Consider the following 23815-nt stretch of genomic DNA (forward strand, 5'->3'; position numbering starts at 1 on the left):
AAGAAGACACAGAACATATTAATCCTATCAATTATTAACTTAATATTAGCTTACATGGGGCTCTCAACTTAGACTGGGGAAGTTTTCAGAAAAAGACAACACTTCCACAAAGCCTGGGGGAATCCTAAATAGCACTCACTGATTGCTTACTGTCCCACAGACAACTACAGGAACACTATCTCCTAGTTTTTTGTTAAGCTACTCACTTTTTGTTTGTTTGTTTTACTACCCATAAAAATGTAAAATGGACTAATTTTGACCTTAGGCTATTTAAAATCAACATACTTTTAAAGTTTTCATTCCTAATAACACTTTCGAAGGGCTGACTACAGCTATTCATTTTCATCTATCTTTAAGATATATACAATAAGTACATTTTCTTCCAGACAAGAAAAATTTGCTTAAATAGATACAAAATAATCAACAAACACACTTAGCAAAAATGTGATACCAAAGAAATTGGCAGATGACTAATAGCACTGAATTCACTTTCAGTTACTAAAACTAAAATATAACTTAAATTTATTTATCTATTTCTATTGTGGACTGGCACTATCAATAGTTCCAAAAGTTTTGGGGAAACATATATTTATGCATGCTTGTATATTGTGGCTTATGTAAGCCAGGTTACTTCATAAAGGGCCTCACCATTGTATTTTTTTTAATTAATAAAGCACCTTTGAATGAATAAAGTTCCTGATAAAGTGAAATTTCAAAGGTAATAGTGTGGTTGGAAGAAACAAAGATTAAAATAGAAATCACATGTTGTCAATGATATCCATGACCATAATTCCTAAGAAAATCAATTCCTAAGAATCTTGACTAAGATAATCCTGACCCGGCAAATTTTGAACAGACTCTAAGTATGGAAAGGTTAACAGGATGTACTTAAAATTCTTTAGGGGACATGTTAAATGCTCTTGTTATTTGTATAATTCAGTGTTTCTGGATTAATAAAAATAATTCTATATAAGGTTTTAAGTAAGTTTAAAATCATAGGTTCTAATATTTTTTGAGTTTGGGATGGTGATTCCTTAGTTTCTGTCCTGTGAGAGAATCAGTGTTAGATAATTCAGCTTTCAATGATTTTTTTAAATTAAAATTTAAAACTTTAAAATGGCAAACACATACATACCTTCATTTACATAAAATATTCCTAAGTGCAAATAGTATTTCCAAGTATTTTCCCTTAAAAATGGGAAGTTAACCATCACTGCTGCAAAGAGCAATCAAATGTAAAAGAACAAGTGCAGGTCAGTTTAAAAAATTTAGTCTAAATTGTAGATACATGTTGATGGGAAGTAATTCTTATTTTTTGTACTGATAAAGACTCTATAAAAGATTTGATCCTATGCTTATAAAAATGCACACTCATCTAAATCATTTTAATTCTTTATAAGTGCCTGCCAATATGAAATGAGATTCTTTAGAAAATTAAAGATGTATAATAGATCAAATTATGCTCAGAATTCCAAAAGCAAACAAAAAGTGAATGAAGGAAAAATCTCCTCCAAAAAATCCAGGGCATAAGGTTGAAATATGCCAAACAACTGAAAAAGAAGTGAACATAAACTCTTCACAGTATATATTTTTAAGGTACACTTCCATGAAGTTTCAGGAAGATCAGCCCTATTCCTGACCCAAGTGAGATGAGATCATGTCGGAAACCAAGGATGGGGACCATCTAATTTCTCTCAACAATCTGCATAAGAGGAAATACCTAAGATCTGAATTATTATCCTTTTCTATACTACATTCTAATAATTATATATAAGTAACTGACAGCCATAAAGAATCAGTGATGCTTGTGATTCCAAAGTAAGAATGTACTTATTCAAATGAGGGCCCTCCATGGTTATTAACAAGGGCTTTTGTTAAATGCATAGCAATTAGCTTTGGGAACAAAAGAAAGAAGGTAAGCAAAATGTTCTACTTTGCTACACTCAGCAAACAGGCTGATGTAGTAACAGTCCCTCATGATGACAACAGCTCTCAGTTGAACCAATAAACCATTAAACTGTAAACAGAATAATCAACACAGGCAAATTTACCTTTTTACTTTTTTTTTTTTTTAAAGTTTACAGCAAGCCTTGGGGGACTATCTTGAAAGATATACTTTATGTTCTCCTGGGTTTCTTCATTTCTCCAGATGCCTCAAGCAAACAGATTTTTCAGGAGTGGAGGTACTTTGTGGGGAGGGGTTGTTAAAAAGATTAACACTCCAATATTTATACTTTCCTCCTAACTCTTGTTTTAGTAAAATTTTATTTTATTACTATTATTAATGACCTGCCATGGTGTAAATGAAATAAGCTCTGAATGAATAACATGTAACCTCTCTGAACAAGCAAATGTTCAGAATGAGACTGTGTTATATGTAAGACATAAAACACATAAACAACAAAAAAAGCTACTTTATTTAATATCATCCTGATACTTGTAAGTCACTTCTTATGTCAATCTCCGGAACCCATGCTTCTTGATAATTAACTAAGTTAAAGAGTAGAACTGAGTAAAATGAGTATGCACAGTTCACCCGTGAACCTTATCTGTGTTACTGATTGGAAATCATAAGTATTAAAAAAAAAAAAAAAGAAAGTGGTTTTTTTTTTTTTTTTTTGGAATGGAGTCTACTTTAACATGTAAAATTTATGGTTCCAAGGGACTTTGGAGATCATATAGTTCAACCTCTTCATTTCCTTTCCATGATAAGGTTCTAGAATGAGGGTTAGGGACTGTCCTAGGTTAGACAAACCCTATTTGCATTAACACTAAAACCCAACCCTCCTGACTCCTATTCCTTGGTTCTCACCTGCTACACCTGTGTACACCTGCTACACCTGTGTACCTATCACTGCTCTATTCTGACCTGATCCTTCCTCTTCAGTGCAAGAATATTTAAGGCTAAAACAGCTGTAAATATAGTTTTCAGAATTTCCCCTACTTTCTTGTTTGAGCTTATGGCTTTTAAAATTATTATCTTTGAAAGAAGAGAATTTTTCTTTTGTGGTGTTGCTGATCGATATTTAAGTAGAATTTTATTTTTCCATTAATTAGGGTAGCTTATCTGAATATTAGCCTTTGATAAACCGTAAAGGCAAAGTGAACAGATGAATGAATGATAAAAGACTAGTATGGGAGTATTTTTTTTAAACTGAAGAACTAGCCTAAAAGCTGAACATTTGCATAGCTATTATTTTGACTGCAACTTCCTTTAAATGTGTTTCCTTTCCAGTTAACATATGTGAAAAGTGACCTCTTATCCATTTACATACCTACCCCAAAGTCATGTGATAGGGTTTTACGTCAAGCTGTCAATTATGATAACAGACACAATAAGAACAGCTGAAGTGTTGATAACCTGCTTCCTGACTTTATTGAAAAGTTTGCTGATAGTCCACTGTGTCCCTTTAGTTGCTTGCCTCTAATAAATGGCTACTTTTCGAGTGGTTTTAGTGTACTGTGCTTTCACTTTGTCAGTTTGCAGGACACAAATAAGATTACAACTAATAATTTCGATTTAAAAAAAATTCTACAGAGGAAATGTCTTTAAAGGGCCATTTTGTGTAACAAAAATGTTCAGTGTAATACAAAGAACTTTCAAATTCAGGTCTCATACTACATTAAGAAAAGTGTTAAAAAATACTTCAAATATAAACTAGCCCAGTAATTGAAACAACAGTATTATCTAGTCATGCAAGAGATGGAACATGCTGAAGCTCAAGCACCTATAAAGTTCATGCAGTTGTAAGAAGTAATGAATTGATCAGACCACTCATTCAGTCATTAGCTCTAATAATAGGTAGCATATATAGTCAGGAGATTGCAATTTTGAGATAATGAAAATACACTCCTTTTTCAACAAACTAGAGCTTACATGGCTTGTGTCACGGAGGGCAGAAGTGATCTTCCGTTTATTCTACCTAAAATCTCAAATCTATATTAAAAGTTAATAAACACTGGAATGGCTGGTTTGAATGGATGTCTTTTATAACAAGAGGCTTCCTAGTTACAATCTTTCATCTTCAACTTCCAATAAGTTTTTTAAAATATGGTATTGATACATGGTAATGAGGATTTATGCTTCTATTTTTATTTCAGACTCCTTTATAGTAGGGATAATCAAATTAATTAGATTGTCTTATATTGCCAAACATTTTGTGATAGCAAAGAAAGAAGGCCTGAAATTAGCAAATTTGTTATGAGATTGACCAGAAAAGGAACAGGTGCTAATTCAAGTAAATTGCTTCATACTAAAATTGTTAGACTAGATTATAATTTCTGCATTTTCTAAGCAACATCCAACATTCTACTAGATGGTTCCCATTTTCTCAAGGGGACAAAACATGGGAAATGTGCTGCCTTCACTGGGGTGAAGCCCAGTGTGTTGGTCATGAAGCATGAAATCGAAGGAAAAAAGAAAATGCTGCATTTTCCTAAACTCTGTGAAGTTAAGTAAGAGAGGACGTCTCCCACGTCTCTGGAAATGTTCCAAACTCTAAGAAGGCATTTCTCAGCAGAGACTAAACAGTCCAGTTTGCCAAAGCAGGACTCTGGAGTCCTTCAAGCCACCATACCATCTTCCAGTAGAGAAATTAAAGAAGAATGAAGCCCCAGTTGAGGTTCTGCTTTTAAGATTTCCATGTTCACAGTGAATGCATTGACTAAGCCAGCAATCCCAAAGGCAGACTAGTTCCAGACCTTGAACAATACTCAAGATTGTGTTAAAGATATAAAGGAAAATTCTAGTGCTAAGTTCCTGATCAGCTGCCATAGCTAATTATTATGACTAATTAAAGAGGATTGTTTTTAATGGCAAACTATCAAGTGGATTACATGAACTTTTTGGAAATATTCTTCACCATTATGTGAAGATATCATATTTGCAATGATAGGTGAAATTCCAGCGTGGGGAAAAACTAGCTTTTCAAGGCAGTTGGCAACCAGTTCTAATCAGTAATATCATTACAAAAAGTAGCACAAAAAGTATAGTTACTAGTAACAACTGTTGTGTATCAAGTTAATTATCATAAAAGTGTATACTTCTAATAGGAAGATTTATCAATGTTAATGTTTTATTATTTTAAGTGGAGTACAGGGATAATTTTAATATTTTAACATTCTCCATCTCAATTTAAAGAATGCTAGTATGCTGCTGTGTTAGAAATACTATACTGAGAGCCCTACTGTAGTGTCATTTTATGCAAAGATTTTTTTATAAGATAGTCAAAATTATTCAATAATTTTAAATTTATTGTTCCTAATTAATGTAGGCTATATTAAAGTTCTGTCCTAAAGAAAGAATAGCACTCAACAATGCACATCAATACTTTTCATAACCTAAAAGGATAAATCTTTATAAAGCAGTCACCATGAACTGAAGAATGTACCTGGTGACAATATTTATTCTTAAAGGGTCATGTATATTAAAGGCTATGGGGAATGTTTAAAAGAACACTCTCAAACTAAAACCATTGCCTTTCTAATTCTAAATTTCTCCTGGCTAATATAAAATGATTGATTACCTTTATTTCATGTACCCCTTGATTTTCCTTTTCATTCATCATTGAGTGCTTTAAACCAAATGCATTTAGAACCTGCCGCTAGAAGAGTGGTCTCTTTTAAATCTTTGTAAAGTAATGAAAGGACACAGTAAATCAATCAATTGCTGCTGTAGGAAAGAATAACCTTTACTCTACTGAAGTCATTTAAACTATTTCTGTTCCTCTGTTCTTGGATAGTAAACATAAAGCTTCATCTCTAGGATTCTGTTAAAATTTGAAAGGATAAAAATAATAGGCTTTTAACTGGAGTCTTAGTTTAGTCATATAGGACAATATGCATTTATATTTCTTTATGGCATGCCTCAAAACTGTAGTTCATTATGAATTTGGCACACTGAGCTTCAAATTAAAAATTAGCACTAAGTCTTTCATGATGAAGAGGACAAATGATCTATGTGCATGGTTTTTATTAACTATGAAGTATCTATTGTTTTTCCTTTCCAGGATCATTATGGATCATGTATTCCATCCAAATCAGCTGCATCTGGCTGAACAAAATGCATACATATTGACAGTGGTCTTCACTCAACACTGTCCACTTAAATGACAAGTGTTGGTCTTTGATGAAAAAAGATGGAACTTCTGGAGTTCACATTCATTTTTCAATGAAAATGGTCCCACAACTCCATCTACACTAAGAATCTTATTTTCATGATGTGAAAATAAGATTTTGCTATGTCTTCTTATCTGTAGATATGTGAAAAGAGAGGTAACTTTTATATTAATAAACTTTCATGATCATAACTACACAAGACTCCAGAGTACTAAGTCATAAAATACAAACTGCCATGGGCTAGGGCAGGGGGTGGGAAGACAACTATTTCTAAGTTGGTAATAACATCCTAAATATGTCTGGGGCTAAAGGCTCAAGTAATGTAGGAATATTTTCATGAATTAAAAGTTAACTGGAAATTAGAGATGTGTCATAAACAATAAATGTAAGTCCCTTGACAAAAATAGCTCTGAAAATATGTGTAATGATTTTTAAAAGAACAAGTTTCTAAACCTGCATACTTTTAAAAAAGCACAATGAACACATCTATTGTCCAATAGAACCATATTCCAGTAATTATAACACATTTCATATTACAGCAATTTTAGAGGTGAAAAAAAAGGCAGCATTCCAGGGAATTATGTTGAGAAGCCAAAGGCTGGCAAAACCACTAATTATTATTTGGTATTTTCATAACTGTGTACAGATGTTTTCAGTTAGTTCTCACTCTTTTGTTTTGTTCTGTTTGCTTTTTGAAAAGCTGGCAAAACAACAAGTACCCTGAATAAGCTATCATCTTTATGATTTTCTCTGAACTCTGCCTGTGGTGACCTTTACCATATGCAGTCTGTCACCTTGGCCTGCGACTGGGAAGTGCACAGAAAACACCATTAAGGTAGCCTACAATAAGCATAAGCAAGGCAGACAGGTCTAGAATAAAATAAGAGGGCATGAGTATCTCTACAGGTTCCCTCTCTGTACATAAAAACTCTTACTTGTGTGAGTGCAGAAGTCTGCACAGACAACTTACAACTGAAAAGTCAGTCAAAACCAGTTCTCCCTTATTTATAAGCACCTATTGTTCCCTGTGTAATATTTCACATACTGTTAAATTCGAATTGCCCTCCTTTAAAACTTGAGTGCAGCAAACATATGAATAACAAAATATATTTAAATTCTGAAGTGTTTACAAGTATTTCTGTTATCCTATAACTAGAATTGTGGGATTTCTATATTGGTATGGGCCATGCTTTAGACTGTGGCTAATTTGTTTATAAGCTACCATTAATCCTGGCTGTATATTTTCACAGTTTGGGTAAACACTTCATTTGCATTAAATTTACAGCATTAATGAGATGTGAAATTTAAAATGCTACTTGGAACATAAATGATGTAAGAAAGCAGAACCAAGCAAAAAGTGTTTTTTATCACATTTGAAATCAGTAAAACAATTTAAACCTATTAAAATAGGAACGATGTGTCATTTGAGATTTTAGCTTTATAACTCATCTTTGACTAAAGTACAAAATTGAGGAGAAAAAGATCTGGAAAATATGAGATTGCTCAAACCACAAATTATATAGAAGTTCTACCCCAAGTTGGCTTTTAAATTGGTTTTCAATTTTTGCCTTTGGAAGTTATAAGCTAGTAAGTTCTCAACAGCCAATAAGACTGAGAAAAATATCTCTGGCTGAAACACTGCTGTGCATGGATGTTATCAATATATGCTACAAGAGATGGGAAAAGCCAATTTGAGAAACTCTGTTCAGAGAGTTGAGAAACTAAAGATCAATGAGAACAAAATTTGGAAAATGAAATGATCAATTTTGGTCTCAGAAGCCCCGGGAGCCCCGTTCTGAGCCCAGATCTGAGAGGCAACGTGGAGAAAAGCACCAAAGCGAGAGCGTGGCTGCACCATTACACCTGGGTGAAACTTGCCCACCTGTTGCTGATGTAGGAAGGATGGGTCTCTTGGGCTTAGTCCCACATATCGATTGGCTTGAGATGTGCCTGAGGCTGTGTAGGCTGATTAAGGAAGAACAAAAACAAAGATAAAAATTGTGAACTATCAGAATGAACACCTTGTCCATGTACAAGAAACCCAGAGAAGTGGGGATTTGCAACCAAAAAAAAAAAAAAAAAAGTCTCTATTTCTCTTTTGCCTGAGTGAATGTCAGGTGATAGAAAAGAAAAGGTAGTTGACTTCACATCAACTAGTTTATCCCCCTGAAAGACTCTGTCTGGTAAAGGACGTCCCATCCTTTGGTGTGTGTGCCTCACACTCGCACTCACATGTTCCAGAACCAAGCACTGGTGTCCTAGGTGGGCCTTTATGCCAGATCCTAGTGATCTAATAGCAAATAATCAGTGATGGTCTGTGAGTCGAAATGTAAAAGCAGACTGAAGACTGTCAGGAAAAACTGACAATTTTTAATGATCGGGTTAAGCAGATGTGCTTGATGATATGAGATGAAAAATGTCTTATTTAAAGTCTTACTAACAAGATAATCTAATACTACTTTCATGAAGGAGGAGCCTATCTTTATTGTATTATGTAGAATTAATGAGCTCAGTGTGAATATGACCTCAAGTCAGATGGAAATGTTTTTGGAAAACATTATTCATGTTCCACAAGTGCAAAACACAATGATCCCTTTCTTGTGATTGGTCCAGGACTGGAGTTGACGACACTCCCTGGGTCACCAGGCACAAACACTTGGTCACCAGGTAGAATGCATCTATGGTGACTACTCCTTACACTGTTATCACAAGAATGCTTTAGAGTTTTGTGTTTTTCTTGGTACAGAGTGATTCTCAACAGAAAATTCTCCGTATTCCTAAAGATTTGTTTCTTTTCACAAGAAAAGAGTCAACAATAGATCTTCCAAGCACGAAAATCTTACTCACTGCTCCATGCAAGAGTAAGCAGAAGATCTAATATTTGGCCATTCTACATTGAAAGGTCTGAAGAAAACTGTAACGTTTGGCTTAAACCCATCAGGTTAGTGAGGAATCCATACAGTACTTTGAAATAAGTGGCCTTTTTAAAACCGACATTTTAATCCTGCCATGTTCCTTTAGAGGACTGCAGCATTTTGATCCACTGAGGCCTTTTTAGATTGACTTGTTAGAAGTAGGGAAGACGCTCACCACTCATCTTTTAATTACTTCTGAATAAAGGGCCCAGGCAGAGGCTGCCATAACAACCAGTGATTCTGCTGCACCTCCAGGCCTCTAGAATTCAACACAGAGCATGGACAGTCAGGGAAGAGCCTCTCTGTACAGACCGTGCAGAGCCAGCACGGAATCTGAGCTGCTTTCTTTTCAACCATGAAAAAGAGGCTTCCTTGGTCTCTGTTTTCTTTAACTTTATTGACTTAGTTCAGTGACCAGTTTCTCATTATCACTGGTGCCTTGGGAGCTGGAGCTGTAACTTTGTTTATTGAAAAGAAAACTACTTGCTATATATCTTTTATGTAGGAGTGGAAAAGGGACTGAGGAAGCAACCAGGACACTCCTTTTGAATATTTGTCATTTTACTAGTCAATTCAGATCACTTTTTTTAACAACCTGTATGCAAGTATAAAAACATTCCATTAACAAACAGGCTGAAGGTGCTCTCGTAAGTGAGCTGTGCTCCTTTGGGTCTGACATGTCCCTGAATCTCATATACTGCCCACAGGAGTATTAAAGCAGGCACCAAAAGTTTCTAAGAACTGTTTTGATCATTTATCCACTAATAATCGTTCAGATGATTTTTAAATCTTTATTTCTATGTGTTTCTATTTAAATCACTGATTTTATTTATTCAAAGATGCCAAGATACTCAGTTTTAAAAATTTTTACAGTGATTTAGTGATTGTAATATATGTTCTGTTCTAAGGCAACAAACCCTTAGGACGAACAACACTCAGTTTTCTCTGTCTGGGCCTCTTCCATGTGTGCACTCAGGAGAGTCTTCACTGCTGTTAGGAACTTCTACCAAACCACTGGTTACTTAGCAGTCATGATTACTGATGGGTAAACTGTCAGCTGAGATGGAGTTATTAGTTCGTGGGGATTCATGGATTTTGAGAAAGAAATGTGAATTTGCTATAAATTCAAAATATTATCCATTTTTCTTAGAGGGTTTCTCCTAGACTTTCAGAAGCCATTGAAAAGGAACATTTTACAAAAAGAGAAAGAACATCTTTTCGAGGGCCGAGAAAGCGAGCCAGGGGGACTGCTGTCTCTGGAATTCCACATGAGAATTTCCAGAGCATAGGGATTCCCTTGCTCAAGGGAAGAAAACAAGGAGATAAATGCATGATTGTGGAGGTTCATGCTAATTCCTCCTGGCCAGAATCTTCTCTGTTCCATTTTGCCAATCTGTGTGCACCAGCTCCATTTCTAAAAACCTGGTGGTTTGGGTGAAGCCAACTAAAAATGAATTCTTGTGTACTTCTGAGTATTGTATATGAAGAAGCAAAGTGTTCATTTGGCGAATTGATAGATGCTATGTTGAGTTCATTGGCTAAATCTCTGACATTAAATGTTATAGCCATGCTTAAAGGCATAGTATCTGATATACTGTGCTAGGCAAAAGTAACAAAAAGTTAAAAAAAAAAAAAGTTGCAGGTAATGAAAGTGCAGGTAGCTTTTGTGTGCCTAACATTAAGCTCTGGAATGTTCTCTCCTGCACCCAACATTGTGTGAATGTTTCTAACAATGACACAGCCTACAGTAATGTAAACACAAAATTATCTTACAGAGGTACTGATTCAGTCTGCCTTGTGGTAGGGCTTGATTTCTGTAGGAATGCTCCAATAAGTAACACTTATCTAATCTCTCTTTGGATGATATAAAAACCTTGTATACTGAGTTATATTTTTTCTGTGCAACTTTGATGTATACCTTGAAGGAGCAGGCATGACTTATTATTTTTGATATAGTTGTTTACTCAAACAAATAAGCTTCTCCCTTTTCAAATGTAATGTACTGTTTGAAATTTGATAAGAGATAGCATGTGATAACTAGGCCACATACAAGCCTGCTAACTCCACATAAATGAGAAATCTCCATCTGGTCAGGTAGCTGGAAAAGTTGCTGTTTTCCACCTTGGATCAGACATCCAATGGCGCCTGTGATGGACATTTCTCATTTCCTGCAGAAATACTTACTGGTTGCTGTAGGTGAAGCTGCCTCACCTTCAGTGGATGTAGTGATGGGTTTAGTATCTGTCATGGTCAGGGTCACAGGTCGCACTGCACTGGGATGGGGAGAGGGTGCCAAGACAGGAGTGAAATGGCCAGGCACTTTCCCTACCACTTGACCACTGCTGTTAGGCTACAAAACAAAAACAGAATGCCGGGTGAAACAATCCAAAAGGCAACCATCTCAACCAACAACTCCACTCGGCACACGCAGTCACGTGGGTCCTGCTCACTGTGGGGGACAGCCACGCAGGCCTTCTCAAGTCTGGGTCCAAGAGGCCAATCACTGGTTAGTAGTAATAAGAAGCAGCAGCATCTATAAGATTTTCATCTTCAAGGCACGTCACATGGCTTACTTCATCTTTACAGCAACCCCTGCAAGTCAGGTACCCTTGATCCATGCTTCAAGTAGGCAGAAAATTCAAGTGCATATTAAATGCTTAGCCCAAGGGTAACACAGCATTTCTTACAGAGCTATCGAGAATTAGAACTCAGCAGTTCCTTAGTCTCTGCTCTTCTTGTTCCGTAGTGAGTCAGTTTTCATTTTTAGAACACAAATTTCACTTAAATGAAGATATCACTCATGCAAGGAAAATTAGAATATCTAGGAGGTCAAACACACCATACTCTGTGGGGTTTCTGTCATTTATAGTCAAGGCTCACTCTTCTACAAAAAAAAACCTCTAGCTCTCACACACACGTATGTTCAGACACACACACTGGACAGTTTAGACTTCAGGATCTCTATACAACTTTTGATGATTTACTAATACAAACAAATAGAATGAAATTTAAGATTTCTCAAGTTTCAGATCCACACAATGATATAAAATGCTGAACTGGGTGTGACCTTACAACTACAAATAAACTATTTCCAAAGTAAATTAAAATATACTGAAGTGAACCAGAGGACAAATGCACATTGCTATTTGAGTTACTCTTCTTTTGCTGTGCATAGAAAGTTACACAAAACATTTATGGGAATTGACTGAGAAAATCCCCTGGGTAGTGATAGAAAAGATATTATTATCTGAGTTTTAGCCCCTGAGTGCAAAAATAGTTTCTGTAATAAGAGACAAAATCTTAAGGGTACGTGCAGAAATCCTGGAATGTATTTTTCTTTAGAGAGACTGCTATTTTTGATTATATTCATATTGAAATTCTCCACTACATGTTGTTCATAAACATTCTACGAAGAGATTATTCTCTACAAATGTATAAGCTTTATTATCTGAAATGCTAAAGGCAAATAACAGCAATGAAACAAAATGTTATCTAAATACCTGCCCATAAATTACTAGTAGACTTTTTTTGTAAGGAAAAAAAATGAACAGCTAATAATAGTGTGACTTAGAGACATGAACTAAGTTTTTGGTTGGCTCCCTCAGAGGCTGCATTCTTTATTCTATAAAGCAAATGAACTTGGATATCCTGACTATTCATCATATGTAATTTTAAGCATTTAACTTTATGTCAGGAAAACTGACTAGAGTTTTCCTCTACGGAAACCTATGGGAGAGTTATATCTTTAAACTAATTTTATTGAAAATATTCTATTGAATAGTATGTCTGTCTCACTATAATTGGTGTAGCAGTAATGTAATTAATCTCCAAATTGCTGTGGGAAGGAAAAGGAATCTCAGTTGCTTAACTTAACAATCAAATATCAGTGCAGCGCTGGAGAATACTGAAAAGAAAGGTTCACTCTAGGTGAACGGTGAGTGAGTACTCATTTTTTTTTCCCATTTGTAGTATTAAAAAGGTGAATATCAAACAATCTACCTTGCAGAGCAAATTAATTCGTTTGGGGCTGTGGTTAAAAATCAAAGCAGATATAATGTTACTAAGAAAGAAATTCAGCAATTATTATAAAGACTCATTTTTTTTCCTTTCAATGGGAAAAACAGTTTGTTTCTAAAGCAGACCACCAACTTCTGGTTATTTGAATACTATAAATGACTGCTGTATATTAGTATGTCTTCAGAAAGAAGAAAGGTCTTGCTTTCTCATCAGTGGGTGGTGCAAAACAGGTTGGTAGTACCTACCTGCAACAGAAGCAAAATGGCAATAACTTCAAGGAAATACTGCCTCTGGATATGAAGTGACCCTGCCCATTGTGCAGATTATGCTTCAGAAATTGAAGCAACATGAACAAACAGACCTTCCTCTCACTTAAAAATAACATAAGTGATGGAGAAGGAACTCCCAAGACAATGCAGACAGCTTCTCTGGAACTCAGGGTCAGAAGAGTGAGAGGTTGTCTTCAGTTTTCCACTGAACAGATGAAGCTACACTCCAAGGCCTCTATCTTTTAAGGCTGTTAATAGATGTAGATAGGAAGGGAGAGATGTCTTATCTGAAGCTGAAGCTAAACAGCATTAGGAAAGGATTATCCTGCTTAGTACATTGCTTCTATTATACAAAATCCTAAGAGGTTTTTTTTTTTTTTTTTTTTTTTTTTTGTTTTTTTTCCCCCTAAATAGAGATGAGGGTAAGATGCTTCTCCAAGAAGCCGGATCTTTACCTTTGAAAATGTAAAGAAAAGTTGAGAACAATACAGGCAGATTATCACCTCATATGCCCTCTTAACTTATAAAGAAAATGAAATATACGTAAAACAAGCACTGAATAATTAAAGAAATGCGTAACACTAAGGGCCTGATTTTAATTTGCATAATTTTTCCCCTAACGGTGCCTAATTAAGACATCAGTTCAAAAAAAAAAGTCCAATGAAACTCTAAGATTTTCCACACTGAATTAACGTTAAGGACTTTTAATGGATGTCTTAATTAGACTTTGTTATTCATGGAAATTCTACACAAATTAAAATCAGACCTTGTGTGCACTGTTCCCAGCTGAGTCTAGCAAAATGCTCTATGGAACTGAGACTTTTGAATCTACGCTCTGACAGCAAATTTTATTTCTGAACTGATAGACTAAGACACTGCTCTTTCCTTACTTGTCATTGGTGTCATAATCCTTAAAAGTGCTATACCCTTTGAATATTTTCTTCAAAATAAATCATAAGTGTTTAACTTCAAATTCAAGACTCAGTACTTAGTTTTGTTTATTAGTTAATGGAGGTAAAAGTAAAGGTAACTTTTTAAGTAACCCAAAGAGTGCTAGATATGTTATAATTCAGAACTAAATACTCAAAAAGGCCCATTTTGCTTTATCTTAACAAACTAAAACCCAGGGGATTCTTTTTAACCTTTCTTTGTCTATGGATATGCACATATTATTTATTAACATTAATGGAAGTAATGATAGCATGTTTGGGAAAATCCCCCAAAGCATTAAGAGATATAATAAGAAGTGGACAGGAGTCTTGGAAGTAAAGCAACAAAACCAAATAGCAGACCACACAATCAAGATGACCTTGCAGACTTTGCGTATTATGATTATTAGTAGACGCAGCTTTGGTACAAAGACTGTCTACTTGATTGTGGAAAACTCTCTTAAATCAAATCCCTAGGAAGTGACCTTGCCATAGAAGAAACCACATGTCTGGGGAGTGAGAAATGTACATGAGTCACTATACTTTCACAATGAATCCCCAAAAACCACTGCACAATGTTTACCGAAAAAAAAAAAAAAGACCCTTCTAGTAATGTCACTCATTATTAACTGAAAGTCATGTCTCTGCACAGAATATTCAAGTAGTCATCAAACACTGAAAATGTTGACATTACCAAAGCTTATTTAAATACCTAATAGCTGGTCTATAAACACAACTGTAAGTTCTTTTGTGTGTGTTTATTTTAGCGCATACCTTGCTCTGCCTGAAATAAGCACTTTGTCTGTGTCAAACCAGGTATTTCAGAGGTGTGAACTTCAGCTCAGAGCTTTTTTGTCAATGTGTTTTCTGCAGAAACTTTCTCTTCAATGAGAAATCCAAAAACAGTAACCCCAAACTTCGCAAATGTACCCCTTTGGGGCAACACACTTCCTACCTGTCATTCAGATACCTTTAAATAATAAAAACTTACTGAGTCACCAAGAAACTTCCTGAAGACGAATTTCAAGGCTTGATGTTCTGCCAGACACACTGGCTGACTAACCTTCGAGACTTAGAGTCAGACCTGCCCCAACTCCCATAAGGCTCTAGTCTTATTTCTCTCTCCTATTTTTACCTGGCTGGTTTGTGGGCTGGATGGGTCATAAGAAGGTACATAGTTCTTCAGAGTCTCCTGAGGATTCAGGTGGGGAGGATATCTGATTGTTGGATGAGAAAAGTAGCTCGACGGGGCCGGAGGAAGGATAGCTTGTGTTGGAAATGGCAACGGTGAGGGTGGAGGTGGAGTTCGAGTTGAGATGACTGCAGAAGAAAGCAAAGGAGAGATTGACTCATCAGCTGTTGCCCTCACTGCTTCGTTCTGATCCTAAAGAAGGCTGTGAAACTATAAAACCGGCAGCCATTCATTTTTTTCCCCATGATTTAACCAAGTGCCCCTAAAGTAACAGTCTCTGTTCAACTTTTGTCATCAATGCCAGTACTATGAAGCAGACAGAAACAAAACCCCAGTTTCAGGAATGAACCATCTTGCTTTCTAGATTTGTGAGTAATTCAAAAAAATAAATTTCTTCTTTATAGGTTCCCCCAAGACTGGATAAAACATTTCAATGAGCAAAGTTAATTCCCATCAAAAACACAACCTTTGATTATAAAACCTTTGCCTCACAAGTCCAGACCAGTCAGGGCATTGATTAGCAGTCAGGAGATAAAAATTTTCTACCCAAATTCAAAACAGAAGTGTAATCCAATTTCTTTCTTTCTTTCTTTCTTTTTTTTTTTGACAGGTAGAGTTATAGACAGTGAAAGAGACAGAGAGAAAGGTCTTCCTTCCATTGGTTCACTCCTCAAATGGCTGCTACAGCCGACGCTATGCTGATCCGAAGCCAGGAGCCAGGTGCTTCTTCCTGGTTTCCCATGCGGGTGCAGGGCCCAAACACTTGGGCCATCCTCCACTGCCCTCCTGGGCCACAGCAGAGAGCTGGACTGGAAGAGGAGCAATTGGGACTAGAACCTCGTGCCCATAAGGGATGCCTGCGCCACAGGCGGAAGATTAACCAAGTGAGCCATGGCGCTGGCACCCTCCAATTTCAAATATACATCCTAGCTGGCAGTTGATTAGAAGGAAAGCTAATAATTAAATATAATAATCTCATGTTTGCTTACAAACATTCAAACACAGGATCTGGGAACTCATCAACCTAATAAAAATGCTCCCCAAGTCCAAAAGAGCCATGTTTACAATCATTTGTCTTCCTCTGTAAATTTTACTATACATACCTTAAATGATACTGTTAGGGTAAGGTCAAGAATAAAACCTACAGAAATGCAACTTAAAGTTTTCATATAGGCATGTATATTAATTTACCATTAGTATAGTATTAACATACTAAGGATATCAATATACCCTTAATATCAGCATTAATATGATCATAATCTATTGTACAATTTTTGAAATAAAATTATTAAGTTTGACAGATGGGGAAATAAAATTGCATGGTCATTATTTTTTTAAAGATTTATTTATTCATTTGAAAGGCAGAGTCACAGAGAGAGAGCAAGATCTTCCATCACTGGTTCACTCTCCAAATGGTTGCAAAGGCCAGGTCTGGGCCAAGCTGAAGCAAGCAGCCAGGAGCTTCATCTTTGTCTCTCACATGGGTGCAGGGGTCCAAGGCCTCAAGGCCATCCTCCGCTGCTTTCCCAGGCGCATTAGCAGGGAGCTGGATTGGAACTGGAGTAGCTGGGATGCAAACTGGTGCCCATATGGGATGCCGGCAGTGCAGGCATTGGCTTAACCTTCTATGCCACAGTGCTGGCCCCTTGCATGGTCATAATGTTGACAGTACTAATCACAGAAGTACTAATTAAAAGTACCAACCAAAAAAAAAAAAAAAAAGTACCAACCAATATATGCAGAACTGAAGACGAAATGTCTGTTTCTATCAAAATGGCCATCTAAATCATAGAAAATTACAAATGATGAATGTTTATGAGACAACTAAGCAAACAATATGAAAAAATAAACTCTTCCCATGACCTATAAAGGAAAACCATCTGGAATGACTTATTTCTAACTTTGTAATTATGGCAAAAAAGTTAAGGGGTATTGCTTATCTCTCCCAAAGAAAACTTTTTTTAGAAGATGTGACAAATGAAGTTGTATATCACAGCAGAATTACAAATGCCATTTCCTGGTTGCAGCTTTGTTTCTTATCATTCTCTGCATTGTTATCCTGAGGGAACTTCCAGGGCCTAACCACACACGCACTGGACCCACCAACACAGAGAGGCTTTTCAGAAAACAACAGTATATTTCTTGAAATAAAATTCCTTACTGAAGCATCATTTTATTTAAAAAGTATACCCATTTGAAAGTATAATTTAAGGAAATACAAGCATTTTAGTGAAATCGAGCTTCTTTTTACTTAGTGTCAAAGTGCTCTGAATCTCAGTTGAATTTAACCATAGACAGCTCACATCTGTACACAGTCTCTCGAAGGATATATACATACTTCCATCTTGAGTCTCCTGGGTTTTGAGATTAATTTTGCCTTAGTTCTGGAAAAGATCTCTTTTCAGCAGAATTGGCACAAATCAAATCTGAACTCGAATGTCTGGGCAACCTGGCACTGTGCTCATAGGAGCTGCAGCTGTCCTGAGACAACTGGGTATAATGTCTTCTTTCAAATCGAAAGTAAAAATGCCTATCTTATCAATAAGAGCCCTTCTAGCCCTTTAAAAAAATAGAAAAGCAAATCAAAAATATTTTTGAAAAATACAAAAGTACATGTATTTCTTGACTACATTATTGCAAACACTTCCTAATTGCCTTCCTCCGGTCTCCCTCCTGCTAATACACCCTTTACAGTTCCATACAAATGACTTTTTAAAAAATCACTATAATTAAGTGACTTCTCAGCTGAAAATATTCCAGTGTTCTTCTACTGCTTCCAGAAAAAAAAATCCCAACAACTTCATAGGTACATACAGTTTTCATGTGCTGGAGGAGCTAGTCCTGGATCAGCTCTTTGCATCCATCCTTGACCACATCAAGAGATATGGGGATGCTTGGACATCTGACACTTCCTTGCTGCCATGACCCCTAAAACACTGGTATGTCCCATTGCCTTTGCCTGAAACTCTCTTCCTTGGGGCTTGTGGTGAACTTAAACTTCAAACTGAGTTCACAGCATGTGTCTTCCAGGCATCTAATCCTCTTCTAAGTGTCTAGCGCTGTTCAGATCAGATGTCTAGCCCGTGTTGTAGTACTTCCGTTTCCTGACTTCATCATGAGTTCTTAAGAACAGAAACTGGGGACCTGCTACACCACAATGCAGGCATCCCATATGGGTGCCAGTTCGAGTCCTGCTGCTCCACTTCCAATCCAGCTCCCTGCTAATGGCCTGGGAAAGCAGCAGAAGATGGCCCAAGTGTCTGGGCCCCTGCACACACATGGGAGATCCAGATGCAGCTCCTGGCTCAGGCCTGACCCAGACCTAGCCATTGCGGCCATCTGGGGAGTGAACCAGTGGATGGAAGACCTCTCTCTCTCAATCCTCTCTCCCTCTCTCTCTCTGCTTCTCTCTCTGTAACTTTGCCTTTCAAATAAATAAATAAGTCTTAAAAAAAAAAAACCAGAAACTGTCTTTTATGACCAAAGTGCTTATTACAGTCCCCGAAATATTAGATATTGAGCAAATACCTCGTGAAAAACCAACATGGAAGGTTTACATAGATCTCCCATGTTTTAATATGTAAAAACATGCTACTTATTTTTCAAATGTTAAGTATTTTAATCATATTAAATATTACATTTAAAACAATAAATATTTAATAAAAAATAACAGCTTCTAAGTTAATTTTATGTCATTATTCAGCATTCTAAATCTATGAAATAGTTACTGACTTTTTTCACTTATCTTAGTAACAGAAGCAATAAATATAAAATTTTTATGCCATAGTTAATTTATAAACCCCTCTCTGAATTTCTTATTTTTCCTAATGTCAGCAATAAAATTTAACTATACCAACAATAAATATCAACAAAATACTTACAAGTCAAAACTAAGGAATTAGCTTAACAGATGTTATATTCTTTGAATAAAAATTTAAAAAGCAGGGGCTGACATTCTGGTATAGAGAGTAAAGCCATAGCCTGCGAGGCTAGCATTCTCTATGGATGCTGGTTCAAGTTCCAGCTCCTCCACTTCCAATCCAGCTCCCTGCTGATGTGTCTGGGAAAGCGGTGGAAGTTCTTGGGTGCCTACCACCCATGTGGGAGATCCAGACACAGCTCCTGGTTCCTGCCTTGGGGACTAGCCCAGCTGTAGCCATTGTGTCATTTGGGTAGTAAACCAAGGGACAGAAGATCTCTCTCTCTGTAACTCTTCATTAAGATAAATAAATAAGCTCTTTTAAAAAGATTTAAAAAACACATTTAGTTTGAAGAATATGTAACTGCCTGATGATAGACTTAAAGCAATAAGGTTTATTACTATAAACATTAATACACGAAAATTTTTCCATGTAGAATTCAGTCTCCTCTTCTTAGGACATAATGATAATAAATAGGTAGAAATCATATAATATTTATGATTATTATATCTCATTTTTAATTTTAAAGATGATTTAATATTATTTGCTGGTGAAAGTGCAAATGTAGAATATTGAATTCTTTGCTTTATTTAAATTGATATTAGACATTATATCAAATGTATTAGCCCAAAGGATTTGAAGATGAACTTCAAAAGTTCATGGAAATAGCATTAGAAGATAAGTTTATTTTGATACAAAAATTTCAAAGTTCATGCATAGTTGTTTCATAAGACACATTTTCCATGAACTTCTTCAAGGCACTTTGTATAAAGCTATTGGTAAAGTGCCTCTTTTATTTTCTGGTGAACTTCATTACCAAATAAGTAAATACAGATTTGTGTCTAGAAAACAACCTCTATGGAAATAGTGTCCATATATCTTAATGCCTTTGGGATATAGTCTGAACTTAACAACATACTGGACATTCCAGCTCTTCCTTAGTAAAATCTATCACATTAGGACCAGTCCAGAAACTACTGTTAAAATAACGTTGGATCCTTTATTTCCTAAGTTTTGTGATGATAATCTGTCCAACAATGGCAATTCAAAAATACATACATAAATAGTACTTAGTTGTATGGCTTTGAACATTTCTTCTTATAGATTAATAAGAAAAAATATTTAATCATACTATGACCTTCCCCTTTTTGGTTGAGAAAATATGGTCACCATAGACACAAACTTCTGCTCCCTCCCTAGAGGTCTGGGCCCTGCAGACAAGAAAGGAGACTCTCCTCTATGCTTGAAACTCCTCACCACTGTGTGCAACTCCAGGTATTCCGGGATGATGGTGCTGGGGGAAAGTGCTCAGTCTTGGGGAAGAATCCTGTGGAGATGTAGAGCTGAACAATGGCTTTTCAGGCTTCTTCATAGTAGTCGGAGAAGACATATCTTCAAAGGAAGAGAGAAAAATCCATGTTATACAACCTTCCAACACTATATGGGTCATTTCAACATCATCCAAGATCTCATTTTCCAACCTTTCAGGATTTCTGGGCTTTGGCTCTTGGAGAAAACCTCTCCTGATGCTCAAAGGCTCAGCCACGTTGGAGCTTTGAAACAGCTCCGTCAGAAGCAAGCTCCGTTGAAGGTCATTGAAGCCTGCTTGGAAAGCACTGTCTGAATCATGCCTGTTACCAAATACATCTTAAACTTCTGAAAACCCACGCATCATGTTTTCTTTAGTCCCTTGGTTCACATAAAGGTGTTATTTACCTGGATTTTCATTTATATGATTTATGAGATTCAGGTGCTTGTCTTTTGACCCTCCAACCTCACTGTGAGCACAGAGGACAACTTGGTGCAAATGTGAAAAACAACCTTTGGGTGTGCTGGTAAGTATATCATTGATTTTACATCCTTTATGGAAAAATCATTCACTTGTTTAGCAAAAAGTACATTCCTTAAAATTTGCTCATCTGGCAAATATTTACTGGTTTCTCTGTTTGCCAGGTAAAGTGAAGATGGTTAAGAAAAATAAAAATCCCTGCTCTAGGGATGCTCACTGTCAGTGAGGAAGAAAATAATTGTCGACAGTCAAGAGACAGAAAGGGTGTTGACGGCAGGGACATTGTGACATTCGCTGCCTCTGTGTGCAATACACTGATCAAATCTGCCTCCCCACGTTAAGGAAGGCGTCCCATAGTGACATTGTTTTCCAAAGGTGGATGGGTACAACATCCCCAGAAAGGAAGTGTTCACAACAAGAAGGGCATAGAATATGCACAAATCCCAAGTACAGGCGTACAGCGGTAAAGGACAGAGATGAAGAGGGGAAGCAAATAAGAATGAATTGCCAGGGACTTCTGGTACAAATCCAGAATGTTTATCTTGATGGGAGAAACACTATGTGTGAGCAAAATAAGATTACAACTATAGTGTAGAGCAATCCCCCCAGAAACTAAATGGAGAATGGATTAGCCAAAGTGGAGACAAAATCAAGGTGGGTGCTTAGATAGGTTGAGTAACACATTCATTCCATAAATATTTACTGAAGACCCAATTTATGTCAGATATCACACTAGTGATGCACAATGGTGAACTGGATTCACTTTTCCCTACTATGAAATGTAAAATCTTGGGGCAGGTGTTTAGTGCAGCAGACAAAACTTTGCTTGGGACACCTGCATCCCCTATCAGAGTACCAGGGTTTGACTTCCCACTCTAGAGTTCAGTTTCCTGCTCATGTGTACCCTGGTGACTGCAGGTAATGGCTCAAGTAGTTGAGTCTCTGTCACACACATGGGAACCTGGATTGAGATCCAGGCTTCTGGTTTAGACCTGGCCCAACCCTCACTGTTGAGGAACAAACCAATGATGGTTTGTTTGCTCTTACTCACACACACTCTCTCTCCCTCTTTCAGATGTGTAAAACCAGTAAGTTAAAATTAAAAGAGAAAATAAAGTGAGGGGATATGAGCAAGCAGAAATGAATTACAAATTACAAAAGGAGAAGTATGTGGAGCTTCACTCATTCATCCATTCCATAAATATTTAATACTGTCAAAAGATAAATCCTGAAAGCTTTAAATTAGAGTAAGGACAGAGCTAAGGCAACAGGTAATTAAATGGAATTGACCCATTCAAATCAGTAACTGAAGTAGAAGGTCATCATCTTAGGTGACTAACGGATTACAACAAGCAGTTATTTGGACCAGAGAAATTAGGAGAAAATCTGGTAGAAGAGATGTGTCTTGGTTTTAACATCATGAGAAATTTTTATGGGAGTTTGTAAATTTATAGCAGAATGTTGTAAAAGTGATATGAATGATAAAATTTGTATTTTTATTATCAAAGATTTTAAATATATATACAAGTACACAGAGCAGTAATTGATTCTCATATACCCATCACCCACCTTTAGCAATTATCAACTCATAGGAAACTTATTTCATCTTTATTCCCATCTATATTTCCTCCCCTTATCTTTCTTTGAAGAAAATCCCAGATCCTGTGCAATTTCACCTCAACATATTTCAGTATGCATTTCTAAAAACAAATTTTATGAAAACAACAAAATCTGGGGCTGACACTGTGGTGTAGTGGGTAAAGCCACTGCCTGCAGTGCCGGCACCCCATATGAGTGCTGGTTTGAGTCCTGGTTGCTCCACTTCCGATCCAGCTTTCTGCTATGGCCTGGGAGAGCAGTAGAAGATGTCTCAAGTCCTGGGGCCCCTGCACCCGAGTAAGAGACCTGAAAGAAGCTCCTGGCCCCTGGCTTCTGATCCACATAGCTACAGCCATTGCAGCCAACTGGGAAGTGAACCACTGGATGGAGGACCTCTTTCTCTCTCTCTCTCGCTCTCTCTCTGCCTCTCCTTCTCTCTGTGTAAATCTGACTTTCAAATAAATAAATAAATCTTTAAAAAATAATATCACATAAAATATGTACATTTTGTATTTTTAACTAGAAATTTTTTAAATGACAAGAAGACCTCATAGTGATGTTAACATAACATACAGCTATTATTATATTTTATCATTTTAAAGATTGCCTAGGCTCTGGTAAAGCCATCTAATGGAACTAAATATGTGTTTCCAGTATGCTGGCACTTAAAGAATGGATTAAAGACAGTAGACAGTGTGGTCTACAAAAAAATGTCAAGTGCATTTGTAGCCATAAGCTACAATTTGTGACTAACTGGCTGTACTAACCTATCAGAACATTGATGAGTCAGAAAATTATTTCTTTGCATTTTTCTCAAAAAGTAAAAACAAAAGAATTTTTCATGAAATCACAGCAATTAATGCCACCACACACAAAAAAAGAAATTTTAAACTAAGGTTGAAAATTAGACAAAGGAATCTCATTTCAGCTATCTTTAAAATACTCAAAATAATACTTAATTTCTCTTAACAGCCACACAGTTTTAAAAGATGAAACTACGAATACAGGTTTTTGCCTACTGGAGGTTAAATCATAGACATATACATTGTGAGAAGTGGGGAAAAAAGA

At 36.4% G+C, this 23815-nt stretch overlaps 1 protein-coding gene across 40 annotated transcripts in view; it reads right to left on the bottom strand.

The window, feature by feature from the left end:
* Window positions 1-23815, bottom strand: part of NFIB (nuclear factor I B) — a 494444-nt gene that overhangs the window by 23175 nt on the left and 447454 nt on the right. For 17 of the 40 annotated variants that reach the window (XM_051857855.3, XM_051857867.3, XM_008254696.5 and 14 more), the window contains 4 exons: window positions 20617-20751; window positions 15383-15567; window positions 11217-11382; window positions 8000-8082 (listed from right to left, as the gene is read on the bottom strand). In XM_051857855.3, coding sequence (XP_051713815.1) covers window positions 8000-8082; window positions 11217-11382; window positions 15383-15567; window positions 20617-20751 — 569 coding nt within the window. The remainder of the gene's footprint in view (window positions 1-7999; window positions 8083-11216; window positions 11383-15382; window positions 15568-20616; window positions 20752-23815) is intronic. The other 23 variants (XM_051857951.3, XM_051857943.3, XM_051857921.3 and 20 more) reach the window with 5 other exon arrangements.

Source organism: Oryctolagus cuniculus, chromosome 1 (assembly GCF_051225735.1).
Source record: "Oryctolagus cuniculus isolate XC-2025 breed Fujian yellow rabbit chromosome 1, ASM5122573v1, whole genome shotgun sequence".
Taxonomy (NCBI): Eukaryota; Metazoa; Chordata; class Mammalia; order Lagomorpha; family Leporidae; genus Oryctolagus; species Oryctolagus cuniculus.